The 24,858-nt window shown below is 38.4% G+C and overlaps 2 protein-coding genes across 3 annotated transcripts in view; one reads left to right on the top strand and one right to left on the bottom strand.

The window, feature by feature from the left end:
• INSYN2A (inhibitory synaptic factor 2A) overlaps nt 1-4,903 on the top strand; it is a 35,039-nt gene extending 30,136 nt beyond the window's left edge. The window contains exon 3 of the mRNA XM_069863433.1: nt 3,902-4,903. Within this exon, the coding sequence (XP_069719534.1) occupies nt 3,902-4,085 (184 nt within the window). The 3' untranslated portion in view covers nt 4,086-4,903. The remainder of the gene's footprint in view (nt 1-3,901) is intronic.
• The window catches only part of DOCK1 (dedicator of cytokinesis 1), a 318,523-nt gene that overhangs the window by 206,114 nt on the left and 87,551 nt on the right, over nt 1-24,858 (bottom strand). For both annotated transcript variants that reach the window (XM_069864186.1, XM_069864187.1), the window contains exons 26-27: nt 15,192-15,319; nt 12,880-12,975 (exon numbers count right to left, since the gene is read on the bottom strand). In XM_069864186.1, coding sequence (XP_069720287.1) covers nt 12,880-12,975; nt 15,192-15,319 — 224 coding nt within the window. The remainder of the gene's footprint in view (nt 1-12,879; nt 12,976-15,191; nt 15,320-24,858) is intronic.

The raw sequence follows: 24,858 nt of genomic DNA, 5'->3' as shown, positions 1-24,858 counted from the left end.
CCAGAACTGAACACAGGATTCGAGGAGCGGTCTCACCAGTGCCAAGTACAGAGGGAGAATAACCTCCCTGGATCTGCTGGTCAGGCTGTTTCTGATACAAGCCAAAATGCCATTGGCCTTCTTGGCCACCTGGGCCACTGCTGGCTCATGTTCAGCCGCTGTCAACCAACACCCCCAGGTCCCTCTCCTCCAGGCAGCTTTCTAGACAGACTTCTCCTAGTCTGTAGCTCTGCGTAGGGTTGTTGTGCCCCAAGTGCAGGACCCGGCATTTGGCCTTGTTAAACCTCATGCCATTGGACTCTGCCCAGCGGTCCAGCCTGTCCAGATCCCTTTGGAGCCTCCCTGCCCTCCGGCAGATCGACACTTCCACCCAGCTTAGTGTCGTCTGCAAACTTGCTAAGGGTGCACTCGATGCCTTCATCTAGGTCATTGATAAAGACATTGAACAGGGCTGGACCCAGCACTGAGCCCTGGGGAACCCCACTTGTCACTGGCCTCCAGCTGGATTTCAAACCATTTCCCACCACTCTCTGGGCCCGGCCAGCCAACCAGTTTTCCACCCAGGAGAGTGTGCGCCTGTCCAGCCCAGAGGCTGACAGTTTCCAGAGCAGAATGCTGTGAGAAACTGTGTCAAAGGCTTTACTGAAGTCCAGGAAGATCCATCCACAGCCTTTCCCTCATCCAGCAGCCGAGTCACTTTGTCATAGAAGGCGATCGGGTTAGTTTGGCAAGACCTGCCTTTCGTGAACCCATGTTGACTGGGCCTGATCACCCGGTTCTCTTGCATGTGCTTCACAATAGCACTCAAGATCACCTGCTCCATGACTTTCCCTGGCACTGAGGTCAGACTGACAGGCCTGTAGTTTCCTGGGTCCTCTCTGTGACCCTTCTTGTAGATGGGCACAACATCAGCCAGCCTCCAGTCCAGTGGGACTTCCCCAGTCTTCCAGGACTGTTGGAAGATGATGGAAAGGGGTTTGGCCAGCACATCCGCCAGCTCCTTCAATACACTTGGATGAATCCCATCCGGCCCCATAGACTTGTGGGTGTCGAGCTGGGCTAGCAAGGCTCTGACCACCTCCTCTTGGATCACGGGAGCCTCATTTTGCTCCTCTAGCTCCTGGGTTTGTACACAGACGGAACGACTTTCTTTACAATTAAAGACTGAGGCAAAGAAGGCATTAAGTACCTCAGCGTTTTCCTCATCCCCTGTCACTGTTGTTCCTTTTGCATCCAGTCGGGACTGTACGGTCTCCCTAGTCCTCCTTTTATTATTTATGGAAGGATTTTTTGTTATCTTTCACAGACTTTGCCAATCTGATTTCTAGTTGAGCCTTAGCCCTTCAGATTTTTTCTCTACACAATCTCACTTCCCTCCTGTAGTCCACCCAAGAGGCCTGTCCCCTCTTCCAGAGGCCATAAACATTTCTCCTCTTCTTGATATCTCTCTGTTCAACCAAACTGTTTTTTTCCTCTGCCGGCTTTTTTTCGGGAACATGGGGACGGCTTTCTCCTGAGCTGCTAGGATTTCCTTTTTGAAGAGCTCCCAGCCCTCTTCACTAAGTTTATGGAGTTATCATGGGGAGGCTTAAAGAAGAGACAAAAGCAGATAGAGTTTGGAAGAGAGAACAGCCACACAAGATAAAGAGCATTTTGGGAAAAGGTCATTTTGAGAGCAAACCTACAGATACTTAGGATACAGAAATAGCAGCAAGGAAAACAAAGTTGTCAGAGCTGTGACAGGTGACAAAATCAAGTTCATGAATGCAAGCATGGAAAGCCAGAAGAACAGCCTGTAGAGAGTATCGGCAGCCCTGTAACAAAAATATAACGAAGTCATACAAATATGTACCAGTTGATGAATTCAACAGTATTTCAGATCTTTGATGTAAAGACCATTTTGGTCTATAGCTAATTTAGAAAAGCATGTGGAAAACTACAGAAGGTTTTTGTTATATTGCAGCAGCACAGACAGGTACACACTAAAAACCAATGTTTGCAAGCAAACAAATCACTTGCCTGAAAGGAGCCATTACATTAAAAAGCCTACCAAGCTAGATAAATTGATCTTGATAAACAACAATCAGCTATTCTGCAAAATTTACAGTTATAAATACTGAAATAATATGAATGTTTTCATTCATCCTCTTTATACTCTTCAGAAGCAAAATATTTCACTTTGATGTAAACAGCTGAAAGACAACCTGAACTGTGCTGCAAATGGGTTTATGCAGTAGAAAATGATAAAACCATGGTTTTTGTCATATGGACTAGAATGAAGATTTTTTTTTCTCTCTTGTGGTCTATCTTTAATAGAAATTGATTACGGAAAAAAGTTAATCTGTTCCACAAAGCTCTTTTAAAACAATTTATCTTTTCCATCAATATCAAGGAGCTACTGAGAGCTCCCCTGCAAGAACATCTTGATCCAAAATGAACTCTGCCAATGCCAGAATGCCTTAAAAAACCAAACTTACACTTGAGAAACAAACAACTCTAATACTCACCAAATTCTGCACAGATTTTCATTCCACTTTAAATGAGATTTAGAGAGCTCTTGGAGAACAATCTATTTCATGCCAAGATCCTCTCACTGTATTACTGAAAGCATTTATATGGTAGGGCATTCACAATCAACTAATAACCCAATCTTACCATAAAATTAATGCCACAGTATTGAACCAACTGCTTTTTGCTAGCTACACTGCAAACAAGAATGTATTATCAAGTTGAAGATGGCACTGTTCTTTCATTATCAGGGGCAGATATTAGTTTAAACAGAAAGCTTGTAGGGTGCTTTTGCAGTAACAAGATACCCAACACAGCTGTCTCCTGCAAATTCAGTATTCAGAGATATAGTTCTAGCACACAGCTAAAATGTAAAAACTACCATCTTCAATTTGGAATGTCTTTTTACTGCTTAACAACACAGAGATGAGGGAAAATATTCTGAATATCTGAACACTTACCTAGTGTATTTCTTTCCTCTACTATTAGAAAGTTCATCCATAGATCCAAATCACTGAAATGTTGGCATTTTTGTGCAGAATGTGTTTAACAGTTAAACTAGGCACCAAACTAGGCACAGCCAGATGCAAAAAAGACCTTACACCTTCCAGCATGCCTTTTTTAGGGCTTTATTGAAAGTCAACATTGGCAGACTCTTCAGTTCTTAAAAAACAAAGCACAAAAATACCCAAAACTTGTCTTAGCACCTTGGATTCCGTGTCCTCCTCCCTAAGAGGAAAATAACATCCACCTAAATGAGCAGATGATATTAGATGGCATTACATGCTCAGTTTGCAAAGGCTGTGGCACTTAAGTCCACCAAAATTTCCCATGACTTCTGTTATTCCAGCTTACTTGGACAATTTCATTTGAAATTATTTCAGGTGTTTCGTACCATATGCTCACACACACAGGTATGCTGATACAGTCTCCTTAAGCACAACAGGGGTAGTTTTAGATGAGCTACATTGAGAGCATGAGGCCTCAAAAGGTAGAACCTAGTTCTTCAGTGGTTTCTGCCAAATAAGCAATGGCAGAAATAATTCCAAAACCACATTTAATACTCGATAAAAGTGAACTGACATCCAGGAACAATAACTTTGTATTTATGCCACACTTCACAGCATTTATACCATATTCCTCAAACACACCTAAACAGGAGGGAGAAGTTTGCACAATCCCATTCCCGTTGCTTTTTCACAGCGTGTCCTTTTTTGACCTTTCTACACATATGCTTCTGATGCAAGAAATATGGAGATCCGAATTAAACATTATTTTCGTATTTGAATTTCATAAATTAAGCACTTCTACATTGGCATTAAATGTTGACTTAACTGAAATCTTTCTGCCATCATAATTAGTGACTAATTGCTGTTTTCCTTCCCCTTTTTAGTGTGGAGTTGGATTTTAAACAGCAAGAAGATAAACTACAGCCAGTTTTGAGAAAACTTCATCCTATTGAGGAAACTCAGGTTGCACCTTTGCCTTATTCTCAGGAGAGCTACTCCTCCACTCCCAAGCAAAAATCCAAAACTGAATCAAAAAAGCATGGAAGATGGAAACTCTGGTTCCTTTAACCCAAGTCCATTACACGTGGAGTTCAAGGCCTTCTTTGAAAAATATTTGGAGTTGTATCAATCATCTATAACGGGATCTTGGTAGACTGATCAGTGTTACTGGCCAATGTAGTTCTGAGCATTCTGGCAGCATTCAGTTCTCAACGTATGTACCAAAAAGGCCTTTGTACCTATAAACTCATGTCCAGAAGCAAGGCGTTAGGAGAATACCTTGCCAACTTTTATTTGCAGTTCACCAATGTGGGATGTAAAACCTGAAATTGAAAATTTGTACAAAGATGGAAAGTAAAACTATTTCCCCCCCCCCCCTTAGATCTGAAAGCATCACATTCTAACCTGATAAATTGTAGGCCGTCATCCTGTACACAGCTAACTATCACTGTTGGTTTAAAGCCTTTTGGGGGTTCGGTTTATTGTCTTTAAACAACCATGAGGGTTAAAAAAAAAAAAAAACAAGCAAGCCTTATGTTTGCAATGGTCTTCAGTTTTACAAATCCACATTGATCGGGGAGTGCAGTTTTCAGCACATATATCCTGGACAAAGCACAATTTTTCATGTGGTCCAAGACCATGAATAATCTCTAAGGTGTGACTATGTGTATATTTGCCTTCACGCAATGTAGACTTCAGCCAAGCTATCACATTTTGACAACGTGTCATCATTTCTAAATTAGCTGTGTCCTCATCTCCAAACAAACGATTTTGTTGCTCATCTTCAATGGGTGAGTGGCTAGAAACCTCCCAAAGTCAGGACAAGCCTTTAACCACATCAAGCTGACAGGGTTAAGGTTAGAGGACAATCATCTATCCTAGATCTCATTTTTAGTCTTTTCGTATCCAAAAGTCTGAAAAAAAAAAAAAAATCCCACAAGGAGAACAATCAAAAGCTCTACAGATTGTTGGCATTTGCCATAATTTAATATCTTTTTGTAACACAGTCTTTGGAAAACCTCTACACTATTGCAGAAGGCATCAGAAAATTTATAGTGTGCATCACGCCTTGAAACCTGTTTGGAAGGAGCAGTAATTTTAAATGCTATTTATTTTCTGAGCTTCTCAGATGGGTTTCTCAACATATTATAATTTATATCTCAATCTATTAATTGTACTTGCCAACCAACACACTTAGGGAAAAGACCTGAATCAATTTTCCCCCCCTCCTTTTTTTTTAAATCAATTTTTCCCCTCTTTTTTTTTTTTTTAAATGAGAAGATTTTTCTCTGAACAGCAACATTTTCCTTTAAGTACTTGCTACTATCTTTAAACTTGCATCTAGAATGACTGTTTCTGGAAAAATTTTCATGGTAGAAGTGTCCAGATAGTGAGAATCTTGTTCTCTTTTTTTTTTCTTTTCCTCCCCCAAAGCATTTATAAAGCATCATGCAACAAACTGCTTTACTAAGGACTGGGTTTGAAATTGCATATCCTGCAGCACCAGTAAGGTACAAATTCTTCAGCTTTTAGGTGGAAGAAATGTAATCATTAGCAGAAGAGTTTGCACATACTAAAAAATATGAAGTGTTTTCATTTACAATATTTTTTCCTCTTAACTCAGCATCAAATCCATTACTGCAAGAAAACTTGAGGAAAATAATTTCCTTTTCCCCCCCAAAGCAAAAAGCAAGAAAAGGAAGTTAAAATGGGAAATGGGAACAGAAATGCAGAAGATGCCTATGTCCACCTCAAAATGAATTTCAGCATGCTTTAATGAAAAAAGTCACCTTTGCAGTAAACCTTCAAGAGGGCTACGAGTTCTTGTACATAAGCAAACAATATCCTGGAATACATTTGTCAAAGCTGAAGGATTAGAAGAGGTGATCCTGTGTACCGGGAAGGAAGTGCAATTGTTTCACGTGGAAAAAAAAAATATGTTTTGTGTATTTTATACAGTTTTTAATTGAAAGATATAAAACTATTTACAAGACAGCCCACCCTACATATTTTAGAAACTCAAGTATTTCCAAACAAGAAAATATATTTTTTTTTGCCTAAACAGAAAGGAATAGCAAATATGGACGTAGCAAGAAAATACAACACTATTTAGTATAACTTTATAATAGTGTTAAATTGATGAACTCATCCACGCTAACATGCATAGTGTTTGGGGGCTTTTTAAAGAAACTAAATCAAGCATCTCTCAATGGCAATCAATTCCAAACCTTTAGCGTCACTGAATCAGTAGCTTCTCCCGTAAACCTATTCTAAATGTTCTTGTGCGCAGGGCCTCTGACACAAAACTGAACTGTTTTTACGTGCGGTTACTGACTCATACAGAGACCAGAATTCTGTAATCATTTAAAATGACAGAGGAAAATTCACTGGTGAAACATATAAGAGCTAAAAGTGGAAGTTCTCACGGCGTGTTCTGTACATGTCCAGGCTATTTTCTTAAGGAGTTGCAAATTTTTAATTTTTTACATTTTTTTTAAAACTGGAAAAGCTAACATACATATAGTCTTGCTTAAACTTACATATCGTGTTCTATCGTACCATACAATGTAATTTGTAATAAAATGTTTTTGCAAGTGTGTAAAATGTATCATATTGTATTACATTTAGAATCACTCAGGCTCAGGTTAGACACAGAGAGAAACCTAAATCTTTAGAGCTTTTAGTTACATGTAACTGAGAAAGCTATTTTCACCCTAATGTAGAACATCTTATAAAATGCAGGTATGAGGTTATAACAAAGAAATCGCATCTTCACTTTCAACGTAGCACATAACGTAGCTTTGCTGAATTCACGGACAGTACCATGCACTTTCATACACTAATTTATGATATGCACTTCTCCCATATCATGCTTAAAAATCCTTTATAGTCAATAAATACTGCAGTGATTTTATATTACTTGCTATTTTCTGAGTCCGTATAATTTCCATTAAGCTACAGTTACATTCTTTGTTTTAGAATTATTAGGAAACACTATTCATGTGAGTATCACTTGTTTTCTTAAAGAAAAAAAAAGTCACTGTAAAAATAGTTTAAAAATCAGGATACATTAAAAAAAATTATTAAAACTGAAAAATCCTACTGTTGGTACAAAGTGTTTGCTTTTTCTTGCTTAAGATGCAAAACCATTGTCTATGCCTTTAATTTAAGTCTATGTTTTAAAGGTTAATAAGTTTTTCCAAATCAAATAAGTTTATTTTTCAAGAACACTTTCAAATCAAGTACACTGTTAGATTATACCAGTTCTTTAACATCTGTATAATAGCACATACACTAGATACTACTACTGAAATTTGTTAACTGGATTGCCACTACAAATATAACTGCTCTACCAGTATGGTTCTGTTTTAACAGAATGAAACAGACTGCATGGAACAATATTTAGTATTATTTCGGCACCCGTAAGATACAACTGCGGCTTATTAAGATAACTGGAGTGCTAGAATTTTCCTGTCAATTTACTTAGGTGAATGCAGTTTGTTCTGATAAACATTGGTAGGTCACACTCCATACCCATTCGCTACATTGCAGATATTAGTTATTTTGCAACATAAAAAAAAAAAACCTCACTATTAGTGAGGGAACAAAATCATTACCATCATTCAAATACCACTTAAGGTTTTGTGATATTAGATTGCAATGCATAATTTCAAATGTTTTTGAAAAATAAGAGAACATGCAAATCCATAAAACAAAGCATTGTTTTTTATTATGTCCAGTGAATTTAAAAAGCAAAAAAGAAAAAAGGTTTTCTCCTCAACATTTTGGAACCCATTAATGCTAAATCTGACAGATTTTAAGGCACAGAAAGACTATTTACATCATCTGGCTTCAAATTCTAAATAACTCTCACCCCAGAACCTTTGCCCATGACCCTCAATAACTCATACTTTACTTAGACTTATATTTTACTGCCTTCCAGAAAGTCATCCTGCCTTGAAGATGCCAAGAGATGGAGAATTGACCACTTACTCTCCTCTGCTTTACACTTCTCACTCTCCACAGCTGCCATCAGCTCTTCCTCTTTCCTTTGACTGGTGTCATCTCCTTCACTATCACTGAAGGACACCTCTAAGTCTTCTTTCTCATGAACTCAGATGGCTTTCACATCTCGCCACCAGAAATCTGCTTTACTTTGGGATGTTTTCTGCAGCTTTTCTGTTTTGTTTTGACCACATCCTTGCTTTAAAGGGCAGAGGGGGAGAAAATAAGCAACATGAAAAACACTCCATTCATCAGTAGTCAAAGTTCTCCCCTGCTTCCTAGTCACACATCTCAGCAGTATCTAAAACAGCATTACTCCCCAATCACAGCAGATGTTCATGCTGACTGTTCACCAGAGATGACTACGCATTTTTCAGAGCCACTTTTCTCAAGGACAGTGTCTCTCACAAGTAGAGCTAGACTTCTATCTGTATCAAAATAGAATTTTTTTGTTCCACAACATAAAGTAACTGTGATTGTCTATTGCGTAGACAATGATCACACAGTTGCACAAATTTGCCTACTGTAGTATCTTCCAAAAGTTGTACACATTGGGATCCAAAAACCCCATCTGGATGTCCTTTCTAGAATTAAGAAGCTCAGCAACTAGGCAGCTAAGCTTGTTTTTCTTGGCCTTGTAAATGAAAAACATACCAAGCTGCCGACCACGATGAAGCAGGGAGTAGTCATGATCCATTTTGGACCTACTATCGTGGCCGGTCAATTATGATTTACTGAAGGAGGCCAATATGCTGACTCACATGGAATGCAACATTCTTCAAGTTACTAGGCAAGGGAAGAGAATTACGCTTCAACAAAGATACAAGGGAGTACTCTCAATTTTGGTTTTTTTTTCATGCAACATGTTCTTCAGTAACAAACATTTTACGACCTTGTTCTAGGTGACTTCTTAATCCACCATAATCAAGTCTAGCTCTAAGCATGCACAGAATTAACACAAAGCAGCCAACTTCTGTGAGCAGCAACGGATCCCCAGCCTTGCATCAGAGAACTCGGCACCTCCAGGCTGCATCTAGCTCTTACCTTCGCTACAATAACACAAAGTTCTCTACTCAGTTAGCAAACGGAACAAGTAAAAATAACGAGTGAAACTTCAGAGGAAAAAGCAGCCAAAAAATAATGAGTATTAAAATGGTGACAAATGGTGACAAGTTGCTTTTTTTTGTGCATGTTAAAAACTCATTTGATATGGCAGGCTGGAAACCAATGCTAATTTCCAAGTATATAAATTCACTGTTTTCATTGAAATGACCTACAGGAGCGGCCAAACTGTGCTTAATCCTAGTTAATACAGACACTGGTGAACTGAGGATCTGGTTTTGGTTTTTTTTTTTCCCCAAAAGTTCTGGAGGCTAGAAGAGAGCCTGCAGCATTGCAAAGGTTAACTTAAATACATCTTGCTACAACTTCTACCAAAATCATGGTCAAATCAGTTTTTAATCTATCACTTATATTCTGTTCTACTTACTGTCTGTTTTTTTCATCTTAAAACTGATTTGTGCTGTCCAACTTGACCATAACTGGTCAATCTTATTTAAATATAATTCTTTTTTGAAGGTACATGATAAAAAGATAATACGCTTTTTATCTAGAAACTCACACGTGAAGGAAGCAAAAATTCTAAAAACTACATGCAAAATCCAACCCAAATCATTTTATGATTCTATGAAAGCCAAAAGAAAGTTCTGGAGAATCTTCCCAGTCTGTTCAACATCGTAGATAAGGCAACCCTGTTTAATTGCAGGAGGTATCTGGCAAGTTAAGGTTCAACAGGCAGAAAACCACCACAGATCCAAGATACAGCCTTGGTGAATACTGAAGACTAAAACCTTTAAAAGGCCACAGCCAATACCTCCCACATTCATACCGAGATATGGCTGGCATCAGGGAAGAGTTACCAAAATCCTTTCATACTTCCTGGATTAAGGTGGAATGTTTGTAACATAGTGAAACAAATACATTTTACAGATTACTGTGCAGGCACTGCCATCACTGCAGGCTGGCCCCTTGCCTTACTCTGAAGGTCAGGGTTTTGGTCAGGTAGGTACTATAACTCATGCATCTTTCATTAACATTTTTCCAAAGGAAACTGACCCAGTAGCAGTCGTCCAGTCTTTACCCATTAGCTACAATGAAAAAGTAATTTGAATTATTTACATTTTTCTAATAGTCTCTAATTACACATCCTCCTGAAACAATAAATTCAGTGTTTTATGTTCCCACTGCATCAGCACATCTAGGAACCTTACCTTCTATTTACATTAATGAGCAAGAATCTTCAAAATTACATCATATTTAAGCATTCTACTTTGCTATCTCTGTTCCAAAATATCTGCCTTTTCATTTGACCTCTGAAATTCATTACAATCCTCTGCTGATCACATAAAACCCCAGCCCCTCAGAAACACCAGCTCTCACTGAGTTAAAGGCACACAAGCCTCACGTTCAAAGAAGGGTATTCAAAGAAAATTACTAAAATATAAAAACAAAAAAACAATTTTTTTCACTGTTTACCCATATACATCCCAAATGCAGCAGTAGTTCCAGAGTGATCAGAAGAAGTTTGTAAAGAAGTGAAATTACACAAATCTGATGCTGCAAGGGGATTCTGAATCTATGATCCTGTGTTGCTACCTAATGGAAAGAAGTCTTGTCTTAGATGAGGAGGATCCTCATCCTGCATTTGTTTAGACTGCATCTTCCTACTGTTTGACCTATTCAAAGCAAGACTCTCAGAGGAATGCATCCAAGATGAAGCTAACGGTTGATAAATTTTAAAGGATGTATAGTTCACATCTACAGGAGTAAAGGCCAATTTCTCGGGCTTTTTTGATCCAAGGCCTGTTTTTTATATTTAAAGTGTATTATGCAACATTAGGTTTTGGATGAAGATTACACAGCTAAGCACTTCGTCAAGGTGAAAACATGCCAGCTTTAGTACACCAATATAGCTGTATCTATATAAGAAACAAATCACTATGTCCTACCTTTTCCTTCTTTTTCAAAAGTTATAGTTACTTGAACTATACCTCTAAGATCCTTTATTTCTAAGATCTCTTCCTTCTACTCATCCTATATAGTTAATTCTCTAATATAAATTCTGCTCCAAGAGGAGTCAGATTATGCTTCCCAATAATTGCTCACATTTTAGTCTTCCTACTGCAGATGCCACACAAATGAGTTGTTACTAGTTGATTACAGGAGGTTCCTTTCTGCAGCAGACTAAGTTTTAAGAAAGGAGTACGTTGTCCTTGAAAATGTCTGGTCCTATTAATACTCATTACATAATTACAGAGTGTGAAGACAGAGTAATTTCAAGCTGTATTCAAGACCACTATGAATATTTTTAATACAACTGTAGTTAAATATATACACAGGAGAAGTTTTAAAATATAATTTGATAAATGCAAAAGGAATATTTAGCATTTTAAAATATGATCTAAATCATGTTCATCAAAGCCATGCTTTATTCACATTCAAAATGTAACTGAAGAAATATACGTCTTACAAGACTGCACCTTCTATACAACTAGAGGAAGAAGTGAAGTTTTGTACCTTTGTACAGAAAGATAAATATATCTGTTCTGCTTATTATCAATAATTTCTGTGGTGATACACAAAGTAACAATACTGTATAAACCTTTTGACTTCCTTTCACTGCTACTGCACCCCAACACTAGAATATTCTGTGAGAATGATCTCTACTTATAACCACTCCTTGTTCCAACAGCAGATCTGGTGAATCATTATCACATTATTACAACAAGGGCTATTACTGCAAATCAAAGTGATGAAAGTGAAAGACAAAAAAGTGTTAGTGGATGGTGCAAGAAAGACAAAACTAAAATTGCAATACATTTTGCCAACATGACTACCACCATATGCTACACAAATGGGACGGCAGTAGGTAAGAAAGATGTGCTGAGAACAGAAAGCCTTCTCATAAAAAGCCAAATATCACTGTGTGAAATAAAACCAGAAAAGAAAGCAGAGATAAAAAAAAAATAAAAACCACGTCCTAATGGACTCAGATATTTATGACTAACAAATAAAAGCTTTTTTAAGAAAGAAAACTGTGTATAGAACCAAACTGAAGCAAATTAATGTAGAATAGGCACTCAGGCAGAAGAAAAACCTGTTCCACTTTGACCGGTTTCCTATATATTAGTTGCCAGTTGCACAACCCTAAGGAGGAGTATAAGGTAAAGGCAAACACACAGTGAGGGTACACAAAACATGCCAAGATCTATCTTCATTTTAAATATCAATAGGCCTCCTTATTTCTTTCATTACTTAGACCAATAATAATGACAATTGAAAAATTCAGATGTCTAGCTTTAAAATTAGTGCTGTAGCACCTAATGTTTTAACTTGCAGCTCGTCTATCAGTCCTTCCTCTAGATTTTCAAAAAATATTAGTTTGAGACTCCGTTCTACTCTTCAATCATTTACATACTGCTGTTATCTTAAACTCAGTTGTAGTAAAAAAGGCAAGTAAATGCTTGTAGAGTCAAAAGATTGCTAATGTGGCAGCAAATATGCAAGTCTCATTCCCGCACTTTTCAGCTAACTAATTACAAACAATACATTTAGCTTAACACAGACATCTAAAACCCAGCTAATCACCTAGCCACTGATATTTTTTAAATGGTTTTTTTTTTTCTCCCTCTGTGTAAACCACAGAAAAATTACAAGTCAATGTTTTACAGCTTACTGAACACAAAGGCAGTTACAGAAAGTTTTGATTGCTTTGGGTCACCTGGGATTTAAATCCTATTACAGTCAGGTTCAAAAAGATGCGACAGAGGTATTTAAGTTTGCATCAAGAGACACTTACAATGAGCTCTGAATCACGTCCCATGGAAATGACTGTTCTGTTTACTGTCCTCAAAAGCTTTTCCATGATTATCTGGACATGTCGTTGTGTTGGCCCCTACAGAAAAAGAATAAATTAGTGGTAACTAGATACAACAGACACCAATACAACTGAACTACTTATGTTTGCCTTTAAATCTGCCTGTCTTGTGGAAGTTAAATACAACATCACTCACTGCTGTTGATCAAAATTAGAAAATTAGTCTCCCACTTTAACACCATGCAAAGTCCATTTTATTAATACATATTACTCATAAATTAACATTTATTGTTACGATTATTTACATGAAAAGCAAGTCCCTGCAAATACAGCAAAGTTTATGACACTTAGTTACCTAATAATTTTATTTTCCTAAGTCATTTTTCCCCACATCAAAAGTCCACAGGCATCACTAAATATGGGGGGGCTACCCTGTAACAGCTCACTTAAAAGAAACAAAGCAAAACTTTGGTTAAGGAACTGCAATTTTAGTCAATTGTTTCAAATAAACGTTTCTGTAGTAGAAGTAACCTGTCACTATTTTTAAAAGACTTGAAAATGAATTATTTAGTGCAACTAGCTTTAACAAACAAGTTCAGACACCTCATGCAGAATGATGGCTACAGGAACTAAGGCCAAACACATGACAAGGAGAAACAGATAAGCTTTTTTTTACATAAAGCATCTTTGCATCATCAAGCAAACATTCCAATGAAACAATTTCTTTCTTACCCTTGGATCTGCATAATAACCCACATTTTATCACTGGATTAAGTTTAACTACCAAAGGCAGATTGGCACATATGAAAAAAACATCTGCATATTTGAAGAATGATCCATCATCAGTACAAATATACACAGCTACTGCTCCAACAGACTTTTTCCTCCTCCCACTGACAGATCTACCTTCGGGATGAAGTTCACATCTTCAGAGAAGGATGAATCTTATCTCAGTACCCTGCTCCTCTCAGCCCTTCAGCTCTCCTATGAGTTTTCTCTAAGGCTCTCCTCCTCTCTGCATTCCCAGCACTTGTGCTGCTCCTGCCCATTTTCCATTTTACTTTACTTCCCTCCTCGCTCACCGTGTTTTCTTCCTTTCCCTGTCCCCTTCTCTATCCCCGCACTGGAAAATAGGTACCAAACTGCAATTTTAAGGCAGCCCCCTCACAGCCGCGCAGGGCAGCTCTAAGCTCTGCCACTGCCACTCCTGCAGCCCCACTGCAGAGCTGCAAGTGAGTTGCTACCAGGGAAAGAAACACAGCCAACAAAGAGCGATGGGAAGCAGTCGCATGGTCAAAAACAAAATGCCTTTTTTAAAATAACCCACTCTCTGAAACAGTCACACAGAACTACTTTAACAAAGAAACAGAGAGCAGAGTGAACCCCAAAAAACATAGTCAAATAAGATGCTAGATGCAATGTGAGCAGCTGATCCCTGAGGTTCTTTCCAGCTAAATTAGTGTATGATTCTGCATAGGACTGAAGGTTCAGGCAGCAGCCTCATAAGCCCAAACTTCTTTAAGAGAGCATCAAATCATTACAGCTCTCCGGCAAAGCACTAATATTTGCATATTTGTGTGAAGTCAAGAAAAGACAAAAAAGGGACTATTATGCAAGCTACACATCTGCATACCAGCCCAGGGCACTGCACAGGTTATCATGTGCAACCATCTCATACATTTACATTCTGAATGGATAAGACAACTACACTACTTATTATATTCATGCAGATGCTCCTACTTTCCAATTCAGGTTATCCCTTACCAAGGTGGAGAGTTCTACTAGCTTACTTTAAAAGGCACTTCAAAGAGCAAAACAAGTTTACTATGTCGGAAAAAGTACCTCTTTGTAAATATATGTATATGTGTGTGTGTGTCTATATATACATACATACCACTTCAGGCTGGCCTAGCAGGCCAATATCAATATAACTCAAATGTGCATTTCCCAGATGCTCACGGAAAAAAATAAAACACAAAACAAACATTTTCCACCTGGCAGAGGCTAGACACCACGTAAGAGGAAGTCTGAACTCCTACGAATATCTATTTACTAACTATCTAACCAACGTCTGGAAAAGTGTTATTGGGTAACAGTGCTGTACTGAATATGCCTCAGGAACATCCTGACTTGTCAACGCAACCTCTTCACTGGTGACTTAAAAAGATGGCTTAAAAGAGGATGAGGGGGAGGGAGGAAGAAAAGAGAATCTAATCCATCAGGTGCTACCTGCTTATTTCATCCTACTAAGATTCATTTAAGTGCTAATCATCACAGAACTGTAAGATACTAACCACATCTTTCTTGTAAAGCACTTCCAGGATGTTACTCAGCAACTGGCAACAAGCCTCCAAATCTTCTTGTCTTTCCAAGTGATATTTCAGTTGATCTGTCATTGTTGGCAGCAAGATTTCCCTGCAGTCTGCAGACAAAACATAAGGTTACATACACCGCATCAAAAAACTTCACAGCACTGCCTCAATAGGCAATCTGCTTCAGTGCTTCCATAGAATGAAAAACAACGGAAAAAGAAGATATCTTCCAGATTTCCAGTCATACACTTTCCAAACCAAAACATCAGAACTTGAAAAAGTTATAAAACAAGTGAAAACAAAGTCATTAGGTTATGAACATTCAGACAAGCATTACTCACCCTCTCCAAGCAGAGTACTTGAGAGGTCTCACCGATGTGAACCGAGATCTACAAACTCCGGTCAAGTGGACCTACCCAGTGCCATCACATAACATTACACAAAACAGTGCATATTCACATAGATTCCCACTCATTCAACTGGTTGAGTGTTGGAAAGGTATATTAAATGTCCTTTACCGTACCTGTACTGGGTACCAACACAGTATAGCCTAATTGTACAAATACAATTCACAGAGATGTATGATGTCATTCCAATTAATGTTCAGCTGTATGATATGGTCTCTTAGAGCTCAAAAAATGCTGCTGAAATACTTTATGCTGGTATTCAGATGTAGTTCCTGCAAATCCTGTACAAGGCAAGTATAGGACTTGCAGAGAGAGACAGGGAAGATGAGGAAGACAGACATAAAGCTAAATAATTAAGCTCAACATTTTGGTGAAGTCAAGACTGTAAAGGAAACAAGACAACGATTTATACTCCGAAATCTACCAGCAGGTAACAGTGGGGCACTGCTCTAATGAATCTAATAAATGTGTATCCTGCAAATTGTCTTGCACAGAGAGAGTGCAGGGACCTAGGACTCAGACCTAACCCTGGACCGTGCTCTTTTTCCTTTAGGAGAGATGGCACAGCCAGAGATGCCTGACTCCTGTGTAGTGGCATCAGCTGCTAACACCACAGCATGAGACTAGAAGCACACACACTTTATCCTCAAAAGTACTACAATCCTCTAGCGTTCTCCATCCCCAGCTCCCAAATAAATCCATGCCCAAAGGAGGGGAACTGGTTATTCTTGATCGTCAGAGCCTGACTTAGTCAAGAAGAAATAATGATGATTAAATTATAGCGTATATAGTGTCAGCATAGAACTAAAACATATTTTGGGCATTGAAGAAAAGGAGAACAGGAAGGGACAAGGAGGAATTAGAAGCATTTCAGTATCTTCCCACCTCCTATAAATAATACTGTGGAACAGGAACAGAAGAAAACCATGAGACTTTTCCAGCTCTTTTACTCTACTAGACACCAGCTCACAAGTCTCTTATCCTACCAATCTGCCCAACTATCTTCTGTACATATGGAATATGGTGTAAACTCTGCTTTGCCCAAAGGAACGAGGATTACAAAGCTGGCTGGCAGCTTTATCTCAGAGAAGTCATATAGGCAAGACAGAAAGCAGCATAGCTGTGTGTGTATATGCACGTGAACCAAGTATCTTGAAAAACAAAAAGGTACCATTAAGAATTTTTTGTTTTCCTAACACATAGACATACACTACCACAACATCAGTTACTTCGAAAAGATGCCCTTGTAGTATAAAATCCACGTGGACAACAATCTCTGAAAAGACGACTGAAGAATTCACTTTGTCAAATGCTACATTGGCTGTTGGCCCTCGAGAGTTCTAATTATACAGTGCCTGGGAAAATATGGATGAAGCTCTTGACAGCCACACAAAAGATGTAACACACTGACATTTTTTTAGTGATATTACCCAAATTGCTTGGACTTGATGGCACATGAATGACTCACCAGAGGAGGCTTCATGGCAGTCCTTAACAACTATATCATTGCTTAGAGATTATTTTCACACAAAAGCTGAAGTCCCTGGAATATTCAGAAATGCTCACGAGCACTCAATCAAGTCTCTAAGAGGATTTTGAATAGTTCTGGACTATAGGCATCACCATCCTGACATCAAGAGCACAAGACCACAGCGGGAGGCACAAGACTAAAAAATGAAATGCAGAGATTCATCTCAATTAAGAGGGGATGACCGCCATACAGCAAAGGGAAAGAACTTATTTAGGGTTATACTTAACATTTTCCTGAGAAGCCGAGAGATCAATAGCTCAAAGCAGGGCTTTCAACACTAGGAAGCTGCTGGGTGCTACTCAGCAGCAGAAGCTCCATCTGCAACCAAATATTCCTTTTATTGTTACACATTTCATCTCTGTTCTTTTGCAGTGGATGTAACCGGCAGTCAGGATACACAGAAATTATAGAATAAGCAAAACAGTGCTGTGAAGCTACTGCAAATACCAGCAGCTGTAAGGATGACAAAGAGCATCACCAAGAGATAGTGACCCCCAGTTTTGATTCACCAGAATTCAGTAACTTTACTCACTTCACCTTTTGCCGAAGAGGCATCCAGAGACAGAATGTGATTCCACCCCCAACCCTTCCTTATGATTCCCATCAGTATTTAGGAGGTGCCATGCCCTGGGTGGCAAGGTGTCAGTGCTGCAGAAGGGACCATTGCACTGTGTAAGCCCCACACAAGTGTCAACTTCAAAAACTCCCCAGAGTGAAAACAGAGGAACTGCTGACAGTCTGCTGGTGGCAGTACCAGCAGAGCTAAAATATGCACTGCAGATAGAAAAAACTGATAGGCAGGAGTCAAAGGAGTCCCAAGGATGACATTAATACATGCTTATAGTGATGTGTTTCAGCTTGCTGTGGAAAAAATGATACAAGCATTATAAACACATAACTAAGGTGAAAATTAACTCTCACTTGATGGGTCAACAGTGATAAGGTATGGGCTCAAGAGGACTTGTTTTTGCCACTAAAAAAGAGAAGGAAATGAGATGGACGAGGCAAAGGTGGACTTCATAGGGAAACAGTCTCTGCCCAAAGTCTGCCAGAAGCCTTCAATCAGCGCTATGAAGTCCAACTTGAACTGTGGCTGCTTCAGGACTCCCAGGTCATCAGTGACCACAGACTTCTGTCTCTTGCAGAGCAGGAAAGAATTAAAAGGAGGAGCGCACCCCCAAACTCACCCCTACAGCAAGATACACAGTGCGAAGGCTGGAATCCTACTTTCACAAATTGTACAACTGGGAAAAATAGAAGTTACTGATGTAAAAAGTAATGAAGAAATACCACACTATAATGCAGACTTAAGAGTACTCCATCTCAACAAGATGTTAGAGAGGAACTGGAACACCAGCATCCTCGTTCTGCCTTGTAAGCTCACACATGGAGGATGAGAAATAACAGCACATAAGCACACGCAACTTGTAGTGGTTCAAGAGAAATGTTCTTCAGTCTCAAGTGACTCACGTAAGTATGTGTTCACTGGGAACGCCAAGCAGGCTCTCATTCAAAGAAAGTGCTTTGAAGAGCTAGTTTCTTCAATGCAGAGTTTTTCTATTTAATTGTTTCTTGGTCATTTAGCCTCCAGCTTTATGCAGCTCAAAAAGGAGAAAAATCACGGTGCATTTGTTCAAATTTTTGCCTCAAGAAACACACCTTAGACCCTACAATGTATTTACAGGGGGAAATGCACCTAACTGACTTCATCACATCCCCTCATATTCATTTTCATTAGTGAGCAGAGAATTGGATTACAGAAGATCCAAATCTAGTAACAGAGAAACATCTTCATTTTAAGTTCCCATTAATTCTTTATAACTGTATTATCTTAAATCTATACAGATATTAGAAGTGAGAGGAGCTGGTGACCTCTGTGAAATAAAATGCTAAACAGAATTGTCCACACCGGAATAGCTTATTTACCAGGATGCTTATCAAATTATATAAAGCACAAAATCACAATAATGACATCTCCAAACTGCCCTAATACAATAGACAATGCTATCTGTGCATTTAAGTAATAGTTCGGTATCACATATTTCAAACACATAACCTCAGCTAAAAAAAAAAACACAGAACCTTCTGAATAGGGGAAAAAAAAAAAATGAGTGAAGATCCAGCCATTACGTAATGCAGTTTTTCCTGGTACTTACTCATCATGTATTTCATATAATCACCACTTTACTTTTGTATTAAACTCCTGTCTCTGAACTTCTCCACCCTTGACCACTCCCTCCTATCCCCCAAAAATATTCCCTTCCTTGCTCAAGTACACAGGCTGTTCTTAAATGACAAGTAACACCAGGCAGATGCAGGTCAAAATTAGCTACTAATTTTCCATTTTAAATTTCAACCCACTGAACATCCTGGCTCAGCTCAGTCTGTTTGTCCTAGAGATGCATTGAGATTGCAGCCTCATACCTCTGCAACTGTGAAATCTCACTGTATGTTGCTACCTTAGGTTTCTACTAACTTGGAAAGAAAACAGTGGATTAAGAAAAAACATATAAAACAGTGGTGTAAGCACACTCCTTTCACTAAATGTAGGTGCAAGAACGAACCCTGACTCCCCATTGCTAAGCCCTCCAGCAAAGACATACAGAACATGCCTCCGCAAAGCCTGTGAGATGAATCAATCTTTAATAACTTACAGAGGTCTGAAAATGTTTCATGTCATTATTAAGCCCTACTAATGGAGAATGGTCAAAGATCAATTTTTTATCTGCAAGCATGTGGACGGCAAAAATTGCAACTATGTCACCTGTGAGTGTGACTGTCTAGAGTATATTCTAATCAACAGGGAAGGCGTTCAAGTTGAATTTCTGAGAAAGGAAAAACTAATTGATTTGTCATACTACTTCATTTGAAATTACACAACCTATACAAAAGACTAAGATCCCTTGGGTAGGCTTGACAACTCTCCTCGGTTACCACTGTACAGGCTGTCTGCCTTCCTCAACAACAGCTTGTGAACATCTGTTGTTTGGTTTGTAGCTGTTGCAGGTTTTAGAACATGGGAGGATAAAACAAAGCATCAAGGTGCATTGAGTACTTGATAAAAAGATCAAAATTCTTCCCAGGTTTTTAAATGCAAACAAAAAAGCCCATAAACAAACAGCAACAAAATAGCCAAACACTGACACATCAGAGAACCATTCAAACACCAACACCGTGAAATTCTTCTAAGATTACTCGGCCCTCAAATTACCAATGGAACTTTTACGCTAAGGAATAAACAATGATACAGAGCTTGCTTTGAAGTAAGCAAAAAGAAATAAACATTGTCAATGGGAAAGACAAAAGCTATGCCTAAAATCAAGAGAGTAGTTCATGGTAATCAGCTTCTGGCAGGTAATAAAATTGTATTTGCATACTGGATGATTTTTACATACTTCTTCCTCCTGCAGCTTTTAAAAGCCTACTTGTCAGAAGCCATGAAGTACTCTCTTGACTTCAGGCATAGTTTTTTCAGCGAAACTTCCCTAGCCCTGCTGCCTAGGCTCTTGTGAAGACAGCGCAGCACATGGCTGGTCCTCACTGGTGCAAGAGTGCACGGTGCTGCTGGAATGGGCTTGGGTGCTGCCCTGCAGCCCCACAGCTCCTTCACTTTAAAGTTGCTTCCAGTAGACCCCATCCAGTAGGCCAATATCTTTGTCCCACCGACTTCTGAACACACAACAGAGCCCAGCTTCAATTCAAAATGAAGCAGAAACAGCTACTGAAACGATTCCATTCTTTCAAGGTTTTCCAGATACCTCCATTAAAATAACAGCTTGAAGGTACCAAACAGCAAAGACAGAACCCATTAATTCACACACATACAAATATCATATATATATATTTTAACAAATCTCGAATTATGATAGTATGCTTTATGAGGAGATAAGAATTTAAGGGCATCCTTTGCTATAAACTATTTTGAAAAACACTAATTTGATCGACTCTATCTTGATTACTTAGAAGTATGTAAGAGGAAATGTTAACCTTCATCAGCCCACCTGCCACAAATACTTCCCAGTCCTGATTAATGGGCAACCTTGATAAATCTACTGGCTATAACATTAGTCTCCTGCTCAAAAGCCAGCTCTGAAGATTGCTCAAGAGTATGATGCTCAGTGATTACAAACAACAATAATTCGACATCTGTTCTCTAACGCACAAGTCCAACCCACAATGATAAATGTCACAGGAATGTGCAGTAAGAATAAAATATTAATCTTTATAAAGGGATACTCAGGAGGCATTATCAACTTACGAGCATCCAAGCAAAGACTTCAAATGAAACACTGACACGACCTGTGCTAAAGCTAAATACATGCAATAAATTTTTGTCAATTTAAAAAGAAACTCATTTGGAGGGACATTGACAAATGCATTTCTTCATTTTATGGTTCATTTAGTTAACGTGGCCAAAAAAGTAAAAGCTACACTTAGTAACCTTGCTTCTGCTACACAGCATGGAAACAAAGATTATCATTTTAGTCATAATAAAAAAATAAAAACACTTATATATGCTACATGCCGTCTACTAACATTTAATAGACTAACAATTTCCTAATGGAGAAATCACTAGATTTCCTAACTGTTCAAGAATACTGCAGCTACACAGCTCACTTGTTAATTAGCTGGAAGTCATTTGTAAAAGAAAGCAACAGAGAAAACAAACAGCTCTATAGGACAAAACAAATCAGATAAAACACTATTTACATAAAAACAAAATTGAGGTTGGCAAGGACAAGGCATTTCATGTAACTACCAACCCTAAGTATGTACACATCTAGAACTGAAAATAGGCATTTTTTTATAAAAACCTGATCCACGCTAATTTATAAACTCATACTTGTATTTGGACCTACAGAAAACTTGTAAAACACAGAATGGTTTCAGATGCTAATCTGAAGAAATGCCTCCTTTGTACTGGGGTTTGAGGTGGACCTTCTACAGATGGGAGAGGGTCAAAAAAGGATGAGGAGATGCAGGGGTTGGTCTCAATCAGAAGTGTGCTGCTTTACGGAGACAAAAAAGATTTTGTGTGCAACATAACAGATCTACGTAAATCATAGAATCATAGAATCACCAGGTTGGAAGAGACCCATCAGATCATTGAGTCCAACCATTCCTATCAAACACTAAACCATGCCCCTTAGCACCTCATCCACCCGTGCCTTAAACACCTCCAGGGAAGGTGACTCAACCACCTCCCTGGGCAGCCTGTTCCAGTGCCCAATGACCCCTTCTGTGAAGAATTTTTTCCTAATGTCCAGCCTAAATCATCACAGTAGGGATAATGTTTTACTTATTTACCCAAGCATTTACTTCCGTATGGTCCTATATAGTTATATTTATGTACTTATTATATATTAATATTTATTTATGTTTATAATTATGCTTATATTCTGTTATAATTGTTTGTAAATATTACACATGTATGGCATATATAAGACCATACTGAGATATTTATGTCCTCATCGAGCAAGATGTTTATCTAAACAGATATTTATTTTAGATATTTATCTAAACTAGTACATTTACAGCTTTATTTAAGGTTCCAAACCTGATAAATTGCTGAATCAAGATGTTAACCACTGACAATTTCAAAAGCTTTAGTGCATGCAATCCACCTAGCACAGATGAACCCCAGGGTGTTCACAGACTCTACTACAGAAGCATCCACCCTCTATGCAAAAGACTTCTACCCAAATTTTTCCTCTACAAAAATCAGGGAATGGGACAGTCTCAAACAAACTCCTCTAAAGAGCAGACTACCAACCTCTCCATTCACAACCGTTCTTTATCCTGCCACTATCACTATCTGGGCGACATATACACACAAAAATGGGATAAATCATCCAAAAATTGTACTGGAGAGCATGGCAGTTCAGCTCTTGAAAAACTCCTAAAGGGTATGCTCTTCAATCACTGCTGTGATTTAGCCCTTGGAAACAGTTACATTAAACACCATGGAGAACAACTGCATCATTCCATGCTCCAGAAAAACAAGATACAAATTATGCTTTTCCAGGGGAAAATTTACCTTTATTTTGCCAAAGCCATAACAGATTTATACGAATGTGGAGGGGAAAAGAGGCATAATGTCTAAGATGTACAAAGCAGCCCTTGAACTCAAATATAACCCCTGGAAATGGGCAAAAGCAGCTGCAAAAGCAGACAATCAACAGGAAAATATTTTCTTCTTGGTGGTATTTGACTATTTATTGTTTCAAGGACAGAAACTAGAAGCATGAAGATCTGATACAGAGTTAATCTCTACAGAGAGCTGTTTTCTACCTGTTGGTCTCTGTAAATAACCACACGCTTGGAAAAATATGCTCCTTGAAGTCACCTAGCTGCTATTCTCCCATCAAATACATACATGCACACACACTCTCTCTCTCTCGCTGTTGAAGAAAGCAAACTAAAATAAGCACAAGTTTTGCAAAGGAGAAAAAATATCTTGAATTTCAGGAAAACACATATAAATAGCACATAACATGACCAGAAAAGAAGTAAATAAATTTTAAAACTGTACCTAACATCCCTTTTTAAAGGCACAAAAAACATAATACCTTCTCATCCAGGGTCCTAAACTGTTCAGATTTTGAAGACCATTGAACCATCCCTCACTTAATATCATTCTTCCAGCACAATGCTTCAGTAAACTATTTCACACACTCACCCCTCTCATCCCAAAATCCTTCAAGTTTCACAAGTTCATGTATTTTGAATTTTAATTCCTCAGGAACTAAATTAAATCTTCATTGACCTCTCAAAGCACAGAACTAGAGCATTTCTCACCAACAGAAATACACTTGACAAAATGCTCTTTGATTTTCCATACATTTTACAGCTATCTATCAATTCCACAACCTTGTGCCTCGTATTGCTCTTAGAAGAGAAAATCTCATTTCTGCAATATGATACAGGTTTAGTAGGATACTTATATGAAAGTATTGTCTATCAGTTAAAAATTATTGAATCAACAACGAGGATGAGAGGCAGTCAAACTATGTTTCAGTAATAACAACTCAAACCCACAAAGCAAGTAGGAGAAAAAAACAAAACCTAAATTTAACAAAGGCTGTTGGCTGTGGTTTTAATTTATTTTCAAGTGAAGTTTATTATTTATGAAAGCTTCCCAACACAACTGGTTCTCCAGACATAAGCTTTATAGAGAATTATCAGTTGCTAGAGAAGCTTTTAAGATGTTTTGTTTATTGACAAATAACATGTCTACTTATTTGTCATACATATCCATACGGAATGGAGGGCAGTGCAAAGGTGCGTATGCTAATAAAGCCCATGGAATACGGCACAGCCACATCACTGCTGCACTGAGCTCGGCGCGTCCTCCTTAGTGCCAGGCTCCATCCTTTCGCACACAACACTGCTCCAGTCCAGCCGTGCTGTCACTCAAGAGAAGCAAATTAGATTCAAGACATTCTCAACAGCCAGTGGCATTAAAACCTCTGGTTAAGAGCCTTCTGATAAGATCCAAAACCCATTAAGTAACACTGTTCTGTCAACAAAACTGGACTGAGTTCAGATTAATGACCCTGCTATTAAAGTAGATACATTTAAATTTCTCAGGAGCCCAATAATGTTGGGAAATACCATTCACTGTAACCCAAACAACTGAATTTAAGAATTGGGTTTAAAAAAAACCAGCCACACACAGTTTTCTCACATCTACAAATGAAATTGGCTGAAT

This window comes from Phaenicophaeus curvirostris, chromosome 9 (assembly GCF_032191515.1).
Source record: "Phaenicophaeus curvirostris isolate KB17595 chromosome 9, BPBGC_Pcur_1.0, whole genome shotgun sequence".
Classification (NCBI taxonomy): Eukaryota; Metazoa; Chordata; class Aves; order Cuculiformes; family Cuculidae; genus Phaenicophaeus; species Phaenicophaeus curvirostris.
Note: the sequence above shows the minus strand (reverse complement) of the source record. Positions and strands in the feature narration are given on the sequence as shown.